Raw genomic sequence first — 12,082 nt, forward strand, 5'->3', positions numbered from 1 at the left:
TTTCTATCCTTAGGCTTCTTGGATATGGCTCTGCTAAAAACATACTCTGAGATGTAGCTGCCCATGCTCTCATAAGTGTAAAACCTGAGTGATATTTCTGGGAAAGACCAAGAACACAAGTACTTATTTGTCCCAGAAAGAGAGGGATCCCTATTTTGAAAAATCCTAATGTAATCCCAAATAGTAGTTTAGTAGACTGAAAAACAGTACCCTCTGCTTGAAGATTCTTAACACAAATTCAATGTTAAATCAAAACCATAATCCACAGAGTTCATAATAACTTATTTGGTAGAAGTATCTCAGATCCATAGACGGCATGCTTTGGGTTTCTTTTAAATAGCTGGAAAAAAAAAAAAAAGATAAATTACCAAAGACAACTTTTTACCAGTTAGATTCAATATTCTTCCTCCATAATTAAGGTAAAAGTATACCAGCAACTTTCCCCTTTTAAAATCTACCACTCAGTAATCATATAGATTATTCTGGCTATTTAATTTTTCACATTTGCTTGTGCTGCCATAGTGTAACGTTTGATAAGACGATTAACTTTGGTTGTACACTCTCAATGAACTTTTGGTGGAATTATTACACCTTACATTAGTACAAAATTATTAGGAAAGGCTTCTCTGAAGCAAAATTTTTGCCATATAGGAAGATGAGGGATGGGGAATGATACTATAGTTAAAGACATTTTTCTGCCCCCAATATTTGTTACCAGTTCTAGACGTTGTAGTTACCCGGCAATTTTGAAAAACTGAACCTTTAAGTCTAATCAAAGTGTAGGTGCTTTCAACTAAGACAGGACTTTGAAACTACAGGGAGCAGCAGGGGTGGGAAATTTTCTGTTGCTCTTCTTGCCTATGCTTTACGGTACAAGGGTTGGCCCTGGTTTGGTCCACCTGCCAGCAGAGTTTAAAGTTTCCGAGGCTTGGAGGAACACAATGACTTGGATCTAACAGCGTAAATGGGGAGATGGGAATTTCTGCAGCATTGAGGAAGCCGTTAAACTGTTAAGCAAACTTTTTTTTTTTTTTAATGTGTCTGGGCACACGACAGACCTCTTCTCTCATGGACCAGAAATTATTTCTGATAATCCAGAATATACCAAAGCTTGAAGACATATGGCTGGGAAATGAAACAACCCTGGAGTGTGGCCACATCATTATTTTGTGTCGCAGGGTACCAGATGGGCAGTCGGTGAATGGCGCTGGGATGTGAATGGACAGTTTTATAACGTGAATTTTTCCCCCAATAGAGCTGAAACAGACATTTCCCTCTCTTGTCTTTTGGTCTCTAGCACTCGGAATTTCCCCCTCTCTGCAATATCAATTAACTCAACTTTGCAGTGGGGTGGCCAAAAAGGAAGAGGATGAAGAGGGCTTTATAATCTCGTAAGTGCTGGGCGAGTCACAGCGCCCCGGGAACTGCGGCTGCGACCCGCCGCGTCCTGTGCGGATTTCAGGACTTAAACCGCGCGCAGGCGGCTATGGAGTGGACAGTGCATTTGAACCACGGAGGATAGACACCCGGGCTCGGAAGGGGTGTGCCGATCTCCAGGCAGCCTTGGAGGCCGCTGCTGACTCTCATCGGTGGTATTTTATTACCATTTTTATCGTTCTTGAAAAGTCATGGAAGACGGCCCGCTGCCCGACCTCAGAGACATCGAGCTGAAGCTGGGACGCAAAGTGCCCGAGAGCCTAGTGCGCTCGCTCCGTGGGGAGGAGCCGGTTCCCCCGGAGAGGGACAGAGACCCCAGAGGGGGGAGCGGGGGCGGCGGCAGCGGTTGCAGCAGCAGCAGCAGCTGCTGCAGTTTCCCTCTCTCCTTGTCGTCCTCCTCTTCATCCTCCCCAACCTCTGGCTCCCCACGACCCAGCCACTCCAGTAGCACCCTGGAGAGGCTGGAAACCAAGCTTCACCTCCTCAGGCAAGAGATGGTGAGTGTGGTGCGCCGGCTGTGGGAGTGGGAACCCGGGCAGCAAGACCCGGGAGGTGGAGCAGGGGAGAGAGGGCGACTGGGGCGGCCGAGCAGAGGGCTGAGTGCGTGGGAAACACTGGTGAGAGGGGCGCGCAGCGGGCGCACATATGGATGTAGCTGCAGGAAGCTTGTTTACGGGAGACTTTGCTGAGCCGCAGTTCGCTAAGACCGGAAAGCCTGCCCTGCTCTGTGTACTTTCTGAAGCCAACTCGCTGCTACCGGCTCTGACCATTCAGCTGCCGGTCCACAGCCTCCCAGGCGTAAACCCGCCCGAGGGTCTGCAGTTACTGCAGGCATCAGGGGCCTTCTGTCTGCCGTTTACACTTTCGTTTCCAAACGTGGGTCGGTCCGTCGTGCTTACTGCAAAAACACTTCCTGGTTTGCCGAAAGGTGGCGCGGCGGGGTCCCTGCAGCCCTTCTTCCTGGCTCACTCCTCTTACACCACTGCTGCTCCCGCCCTTTGGTGCAACCCCCAAGCCACTGTGGAGCTGATTCCCCAATGCTGGTTCTGAAAACAATGGCTCAGTCGTCCTCGATGTCCTCATGAATAGCTTGTTTCACGGTTGATCCGAAAGAGCAGGTGATCCCCAGGCCCAGGGATTTGCTAATAACCACTTCCTACCCTTCCCCCTCAGTCCTCAATCTGCAATTGTTTTCTGTGCTGTTTGCAAACGTTAGCCTAAGAATAGGACAATGGGGCTAACAAGGGTCCTAGAATACTTGTTATTCCGGATGTACTTAGAGAGAGACACTTTATTTACTTGCCGTGAACTCGGGCAAATTACTTAACCTCTCTGGACCTCGGTTTATTTTTCACAATGAACTGGTTGGAGGAAGTGATTCCTTCCCAAATCCTTTTAAGATGACCACACCACAAAACCGCATTTCCCACCAGCTTGGAAATGAGGAAAGTAACAACAGGAGCCTCAGCCACTTCTACATACATCCTATCTATAGGGGCTTTGCATGGAAAAGAAGTAACCGGTAGTGTTACCCTAGCTCCTCTCTTTTTGCAGTTGGAACTCTGGGAGGGAATAAATTCCACAGCATAAAGTAATCTTGGCAAACATATTTGTACAAAAAGCCATTCTTCAGAGATCATGTCCTACATTCAGAATTTTTACCACACTATCAACAAAAGGGCTCCAAAAACCTCTCTTAAGATCTCTTAAGCTGGTCTACTTAAGAACTTTACTTTTTATGCCTCAAGTATTCATTTTCTTCCCAACTGGAATGCACCAGATGTTGAAAGCAAACATGTAGAGATTCATACATACATAGTTCTATGTATGCATGGCAAAGATATCATTACTCTATTCACTCTTACGATATTTCACTAAATATATACACACACCACAGGTTGTACATATTACTCAATAATTATTCAGTAAGCACATTTACTATATCTGGTAATTAACCAGGTGTTCAAAATACACAACATAAAAGTTCAAGGAGCCTATTTGCTTCTCCTGTTGCTGCTAAGTCACTTCAGTTGTGTCTGACTGTGCAGACCCCATAGACAGCAGCCCACCGGGCTCCCCCGTCCCTGGGATTCTCCAGGCAAGAACACTGGAGTGGGTTGCCATTTAGGGCTCTCAAATCTCTTGTACTCACCATTTATTATTTATATTAATTGTGTATCAAGCCAAGTGTACTGAAGAATTTTGTAAGATTTTTAGAAAATTGTCATTTTTCAATGAAAGGTATTTTCTAGCCTTGTTTATTTTTCTCCATGAAAATGTCATAGAAATCTGTTTTCCCAAGTCAGATCTTGCTATATATGATGATTATGTTATATAAATAAATACATTAAAAAATAACAAACAGAAACAGCAACAGCAGGAGCAGATTATTAAGCTGACTATACTTTCTACGTGAAGCATAGTTATCTATGCATCTGGGAGGATTTATGCCAGAGCAGATGTTTTTGTCTTCAACTTTGTCCTCTAATAAAGGTCTCCACTGAGCAAATGATAACACTAACACTGGCCATGGGAGTTTAGAGAGAAGGAATCAAAAACAGGTATATTCCCCTGCCAATGAGATAATTTCCCCCCATTTTATGTAACTCTTGTGGGTGCTAAAACCTTCAGCTTCAGCATAATTGCAAAGCAACATATTTGTTTTTATGTAGACTTGGCACTTTTGTTATAAATGTGGAACAGATGTAGTTGTACAGTTCTTTCTGTCTCCTAGCATCCTCCTGAAGAGAAGTTGGGGTGAGTCCTCTGTGAATTGTATGTTCTTTTCTGCCCTCTCCTGTGAGCACTGAGTCAGCCTGTTTGGACTTATGCCTGACCCACATTTTACGCTCATTACTTTGTGTTCACAGATTTTTCTTCTGGATGATCTGGAATTATCAGGCTTGGGTCTTGCCCTCAGAACTCCTTCCTATGAAACACCTTAGCCTTGTACAAGACTTTCTGGACACTTGCAGGAATTAAGACTTCCTTCTTTTCCTCTTAAAATGTATGTGCTAACCATTGACAAAAGGCACCATAGACTTTTCTAAGATAGAATCTCAACACTTTAAGTTCTTTACACACACCTGGTTTTCCCATTGTCTCTCTCTCATCTCCTTTTATGGTTTTGTGAATCATTACCTTAACTCTTATCTGTAAATATTACAATCAAAGCTCTTAGAGGTCTGTGAGACTCAGGTGTAAAGGAAGGAAGATGAAAGAGATTGAAGTGGGGAGGAGCTGTTTCTGTGGCCAAACTTCTTAACCTTGAAACTCTTGTTAGCAACATGAATAGCATATGTTCACGTGGGAAGGAAGAGTGGGAGGAAAATATTGGAAAAGGAAATTTTCAGGCATATATTTGATTGCTGCTGTTTTTGTTTTAGTTGCTAAGTCATGTCTGACTCATCTGTGACCCCATACACTGTAGCCCACCAGGTTCCCCTGTCCATGGGATCGCCCAGGCAAGAATACCAGAGCGGGTTGCCATTTCCTTCTCCAGAGGATCTTCCTGATGCAGGGATGGAACCCATGTCTCTTGCATTGGCAAGTGGATTCTTTACCACCTAGCCACCAGGGAAGCCCATATATTTGATACAGTAGGGCAATTCAGAGTAACCATCAGGATATTTTTGAGAGGGAGCACATTTTCCCAATGGGTAAAATATTTTTCAATTTAGAGATAAGGAAATTTGACAATACAATAAGCAAATGCAGGGATATGTATAGGAAATTTATAACAAAGTTGGAAATAGATGTCTGATGTCTTGTGCAAAGTCTGCCCAGTAATATTTGTTCACTGCTCTTCAGTTCACAGAGTGTTTTACCATCTGCCATATTATTTGAGTCTCAGGTCATAACTGAGAAAGAAGTATCTTCACATTTTGGGAATGAGATCATTGTGGCTTAGAGGTGGTTGAGGAAACAGGCCAGGGTCACACAGCTAGTTAGTAAACGGAATCACAATTTGAACGCATATCATCTGACTCCATGTACTATGCTTTTCCCCCATTCTAGTCTGCATCCCAATAAATTCTCTTCAAAATGCAGAATAATTTTTATAAATCTGTGATAACTCACAACCCCTACCTACAGTACTTAAAGGACCAACAAAAAGGAGTCATCATGATGTCATGTCATGGGTAGTTTCAGATATTGGTTCATTCAATAACCAACAGATATTTATTAACTGCCAACAATGTACCAGGCCTGCCTTGAGACATTGGGGATTTGGTACAAAATGCTTACTTTAAAAAGTCAGTCACATGTACCCCAATGTTCATCACAGCACTGTTTATAATAGCCAGGACATGGAAACAACCTAGATGTCCATCAGCAGATGAATGGATAAGAAAGCTGTGGTACATATACACAATGGAGTATTACTCAGCCGTTAAAAAGAATTCATTTGAATCAGTTCTGATGAGATGGATGAAACTGGAGCGGATTATACAGAGTGAAGTAAGCCAGAAAGAAAAACACCAATACAGTATACTAACACATATATATGGAATTTAGGAAGATGGCAATGACGACCCTGTATGCAAGACAGGAAAAAAGACACAGTTGTGTATAACGGACTTTTGGACTCAGAGGGAGAGGGAGAGGGTGGGATGATTTGGGAGAATGGCATTCTAACATGTATACTATCATGTAAGAATTGAATCGCCAGTCTATGTCTAACGTAAGATACAGCATGCTTGGGGCTGGTGCATGGGGATGACCCACAGAGATGTTATGGGGAGGGAGGTGGGAGGGGGGTTCATGTTTGGGAACACATGTAAGAATTAAAGATTTTAAAATTAAAAAAAAAAAAACTTAAAAAAATAATAATAATAATTTAAAAAATAAATAAATAAAAAAATAAAAAGTCAGTCTTTGGAGGCTCTGCCCTGTATTTGGAATTTTCATTCTACTATCTATGCAGACTCCACTTGCAAAGGTTTCTTAAGAATAAGAGTTAAAATATTGCTTATCAAATACTGTTCTAAGTTTTAGAATGTCACATAATATCTGAAATATTTTTCTAATAAATGTAAATAATCTCTGTCAAAGTCTGTGTTTACCAGTTAGTAGTAAATTTTATACTGCTGTTTTCTTTAACAAGATGTTCCAGGGATTTTAATGTTATCTCTATAACATCTGTACCATACCTCTAGTTTAAGACTGAACATTATGTGTGTTGATTTACTCTGGAAAAATTTTGAAATGTATAAGGTTATAATGGTAATCACTCAAGAATCAGAGTCTGGAGTTAGAAGGGATCTAATGGACCCACCCAAGTTTGCTTTCCTAAATAATTACTGTTCAGAACAACAAAGTATGCTGAATGAAGTATATACTACCTATTTATGCCACATTCCAGATTTTTGGAATTTTAGTCAATTCTGTGTCATGCTGGAATGATGAATGCTGTGCCATTAAGAATGACTAATCTGAAAATATTGTTTCCTCATCCCATATTTTAGCAACTACTTTTGCAGCTGTGTAATAGTGAGGGATAAACAATTTCAAGTTAAGTTATTTGTCTTACTATTAAAGCATTCAAATACTCCACTTAATTCTTCAACTCTTGCTTTAATAAAGTTTTCCAGATAATACCCAGGGCTAGACACAAACACACATAAATACAAGGCACATAATAATACTAGAACATAAATTGAAAATTTTTGAAAAGGATAGAATTGTATTTGGTTTTTATCAATACTTTCTCTTGTCCATCTTTTCCATGCCCCTTCTCATAACAAATGGTTTGTCTATTTTGTAATAAAAAATAAAGTTACTTTATATTTCCTCAGAAAGTGATAATAATTTCATTAAATTAACTTCACAATTGCTTTGGACATGTTTCAAATTAGGCTAGGCGATTTCTATCATTTGTTCCATAATACTGTTTCAGTAGTATTGTTACTGGTTTATCATGTAGTTTTTTGGGGTTTTTTTTGTAATTGGACAAAACTTTATGTAAAACTCTTGGGTAAATACTTGAGAAGTCATACATGGAAGGCATTTTCCTTGATGAGTTCACAGGACAGCTGAAAAGATAAGACGGGGATATAATTTTGCCAGGGGAAGATTACAAACCAATATGTCAGTATGCCATAGTAGAAATCAGACATAACTGCTGAGATTAAAAGATAAAGCTCAGGAGATTTCTCCTGACAAATGTGTCTTGTACAAGGAATTAAAAGTGCTGATAACCATGCAAATTAAGGGCTAAATAGTAGTGATAAAGATATCAAAGAGATGAGAAAATCTGATTCCTAAACAGTAGCTTCTTCTGGTATTTTGCACATGGAATGTTGTTATACTTAATCTAATAAATTATGTTGGTTTGTGTTTCCTTACACAGTGACTTAAAACTGACAGCAGTGTAGGCAAAGGTAGTAATTATTCTTTGGTAGAAACACACAGAATTTAGAGGATTTATGAAAAACTTTAAAAAAAGTAACATATCAAAGAACCGATGAGCCCTGCCCTGTCCCCAGGAATGTGCACCAAATGGAAAGAATTGCCTTCCATTCAAGTTGTACAACCATACTGCTTCAGTCTTGAGAGACCACAAACTTTATGAGGATTTTTTAACTTCTCATAAAAGATTATGTTTACTTCCTTGGTAGCATAAAAACATTGTTTACCTTCCATTTTATGGTAATGAATCATAATTAAAACACTTTCTCACATAAGACTTTAGTTTTTGAAGATACTACTTCTGAAACCGTGATTCATGGCTGGAATCTCTGGGATTCCTGACAAGTTGTTATTTTTGTTTCTTTTGGAGGGGGGCAGGGATAGTTCTTTGAAGAACATTCCCTTTTGATTATCTTTTAAAGCTGTTCAGTCACTACTCAAGTGGTGAACCTCTGGTTCGGTAGAACCTTCGTAAACTTTGGAATTGGACAAGCAGGGATTCCCAGTCAAGCCTAGAGCAAGTCAGAGTGCAGACAAACCACAGGGCCCACCAGCCTGCCAAGGCCCTGAACTCTGTTCTTGCAGAGACTTTTAGTCCATCTTCCCTGGTGGGAGGGCCTGCCCAGTTCTCAGCAACCCTCATTCTAATCTTGGCCCTTTCACTCACTGCTATGTGGCATCTGCAAGTTATGTAACTACTCTAGGACTCTGCTTTCTGTTAACATAGTGATTAAAGCATCTCTCATAAGGCATTGTAAGAATCCAATGAAATAATATTTAAAAAATCAGCTATTATTGATGCATCCAAGAGCAGTAAGAATGATGACAGTAATAGGTGTTCTGTCAATTACGTGGCTGTTCTGTTGATCATACAAGGAGAGTCCTTGATGGGACTGATGAAAGTGCGGGCACCTCTTCTATCAGACTGACCATCACAGCACTTCTCATGCATCAGATCTTCCATAGAGACCACCTTTCCATAAAAAGCAAAAAAGAAACCTGTGAAGCCTTTCCCCAGCTTTAGTACAAGCAAATTATAGTAGCATAAAGAACTGCAGAACTTAATTTCTTTAGGAAATCTGAGGAATTGAGACTAGTATTTGGTTACTTATCATGAGACTTTTCTATGTAGAAGGCACTGTGTTAGTTGAACAGTTATATGTACTATCCCATTCTTATAATAATCATAACTAAATATATTATTCACAAATATTTTTTTATAGATAAAGCATTGAGGCTTGCTGTTAATGCTCAAAACTACTGAGAGAGTGGGGATAAGCTAGGTTGGGGTCAGAATCTGAGCTTTAAGCCTGTGTTGCTACATTTCACCCTTTAGAGAACCCTGTTGCCCATATTGACACTCAGGTTTAAGTGTACATGTGTGATTGTCTTCTAGAATTTACAAATGAGTTAAACTGTGTGGTTATTTACCATAAACCCTCCAAGGAGGAAGAAAAACTAAAGACATCTATCTTAGGAACAACCAAGATTTGGACGAACATGTTTAATATCAGCTTGTTTCCAGTACTTGTATGTACCCTTTCTTTTTGCCACCATCACCAACATTCCCATACATACTTTTGTACAAAAGCTGCTGGTGAATTAATGCCCTGCCTTGACTAGCTCAAGGCTCGGAGTTCAATGCTGGAGCTCAATTGTGTTCATGACTTGGAGTTTTAAAAACTTACCACTGGTAGCATTTTAGTTCCCTGAGACATTCTCGGAAATTAAGCTTGGCTCTTAGATAACTCACTAAAAAATACTAGAAATGAGAAATCCTTACACCTGCCAGGACTTTACAGATATGTGCTCAAAATACCTTGATCCAAACTGTGCTCAGTGTAAACTAGTCATAGAATTTCATAAAGAAAAATTATATTTTCAAACATACATTTCAAAAGTCTCAGTCTTTAAAATAAAACCCAAGTAACTCTCCTTTTAAAAAAGGGAATAAATACTGTGCTCAATATTTATTATGTTAATTTTACAGATAAGGAAACTATGGCTCACAGGGGTTAATAATTTGACTAGGTCACCATAAGTGGTTTCCCAGCCATTCATTCAAACAAGAACCACTGGGTATCTTCTGGATCCAAGTTATTCCCAAGCAGTGCTATGTCTCAGCACCATGAAGTGTGCATTTATTGTGAATGGACATTTTCAGAATAATTTCATCACACAACTACCAGTGGATATTTTGGTATCCCTTTAAAATATTATTGTTTCCTATTGAATTTAAATATATGCTCTCTTATTATAAAACTTTCAGTAATATTATATAAAGGAAAACAAAAGTCCCTTTTCACCTACCCTTAACACATCTTCCCTGTTACTCCTTACCCAAAGGAAACCACTGCTGGCAATTTGGTGTGAATCCTCTTGGGTGTTTATGTCTTTGCCTGCATATATAGGCATATATACACTTACAGAATTTAACATGTGTGGATTTCATTTTTCTTATTTTACACAATAATATTTTATTATGTCACCTGGCATTTATTGGATTAGTACAATGTACCAGTTGGAACTGTAAATAGGTTTCATGAATTGTGCCATTTCATTCTCACTCCTAACCCACTTGTGAGGTAAGACCTGTGGGGTGTTAGGTAATATAAACAGATTACTGATAAGAGTTTAAGAAATATTTATCTAGTCAATTTGTATCTTATTCTGTCAATTGACTTATATGAATCTCAACTAGTCACTCATTAAAATGAAAAAGCCATTAGTTTGCTTTTAACAATAAATGATTATCCAAATATTCAGTAGTTCTTTTAGAATCAAATTCTACCCATAGAAATCTGACTTAATCAGACCACTTCATCACTCCTTTGAAGAAAGTAACCAAGTCTTCAAACTGGAATGTACTTCTCATCAGTCACTTGCCATTTAACATAATCTCTGTGTTGAGTTTTTTTAATAATAATATCAACAAAACTTTTTAAAGTTGGGTCAGAATGCTAACATGGCACAAGATGATTCATGCCATATCCAGGAACTAGAATGGCCATCCTTAAAACTAAAGTGCCTCTGTGGTCATGTCTCAAAACCATCTTAGGTTTGTTCAGACTTTGGAAGGCTCATGAGGACAAAACAGATTCTACTCGCAGAGGTCAGGCATAATCATAACACTGGATTCTTCATTTGAAGAAATAACTAATATCCTTCAAGCTGATTTTTACATGAAAGTGATGTATAAAAGTAGAGCTATACTACTGACCAATTTGCCCTCTCCATGAAGGCACATCTTATGGAGAGTTGGAAGATTGCAAAGCAAAAAATCCTAAGAGTGAGATATTAAAGGGCTTCCCAGGTAGCACGAGCGGTAAAGAAACTGCCTGCCAAGGCAGGAGACACAAGAGATGCAGGTTCAATCCCTGGGTCAGGAAGATCGTCTGGAGGAGGGCATGGCAACCCACTCCAGTACTCTTGCCTGGAAAATCCCATGGCCAGACAAGCCTAGAGGGCTACAGTCCATGAGGTCGCAAAGAGTCAGACATGACTGAAGCAACTTAGCATGCACACACACAAAACAACTTCTTGTCCTGCATGAACTATATCCAGGTTGCTAAATAGGCCTGGAACATACTTCACAAAAGCAACATCTGAAATTATTATTGCCCAAGTAGGAAATGATCATTTCAACACTGACAAATCCTTCCTATTGAGTAAGGTGAATTACAAATCAACTGACTCCTTAGGATCTTAGTTGCAATGGCTGATGGGAATCGTGGACAAGACCACCACAAGGAAGGTAATGGACTGGACGACTACTTTGAGAACATTTACCAGCACTCCACAGTTTCCTCCTATGAGCCCATGCCTCCTGCCAGAAATAAGTGGGTAGAAAATGTTGACTGATAGATTTTACATAGGATTTTAGTGAGAAAAGCAGTCATTGCTCAGAATTCAGAAAAGGACAAAAGTAACTGATTATAGACAGACAAAGCCCTTTATAGGATTTCATGGGTAAGCATCTGAAAACATACTCTAGCCTCTTACCATTTTACAAAGGAAAGGAGATGAAAGTGAAGTTGTTCAGTCGCATCCGACTTTGCAACCCCATGGACTGTAGCCTACCAGGCTCCTCTGTCCATGGGATTTTCCAGACAAGAGTATTGGAGTGGGTTGCCATTTCCTTCTCCAGGGGATCTTCCTGACCCAGTGATTGAAGCCGGGTCTCCCACATTGCAGGCAGATTCTTTACCAGCTGAGCCACCAGGGAAGCCACTTA

General features: G+C 39.9%; 1 protein-coding gene across 1 annotated transcript in view; it reads left to right on the forward strand.

Moving 5' to 3' along the window:
* The first annotated feature begins 943 nt into the window (after window positions 1-943).
* The window catches only part of LURAP1L (leucine rich adaptor protein 1 like), a 48,100-nt gene continuing 36,961 nt past the window's right edge, over window positions 944-12,082 (forward strand). Inside the window, exon 1 of the mRNA XM_027964558.3 lies at window positions 944-1,934. Coding sequence (XP_027820359.2) covers window positions 1,629-1,934 — 306 coding nt within the window. The 5' untranslated portion in view covers window positions 944-1,628. The remainder of the gene's footprint in view (window positions 1,935-12,082) is intronic.

Source organism: Ovis aries, chromosome 2, assembly GCF_016772045.2.
Source record: "Ovis aries strain OAR_USU_Benz2616 breed Rambouillet chromosome 2, ARS-UI_Ramb_v3.0, whole genome shotgun sequence".
NCBI classification, from domain to species: domain Eukaryota; kingdom Metazoa; phylum Chordata; class Mammalia; order Artiodactyla; family Bovidae; genus Ovis; species Ovis aries.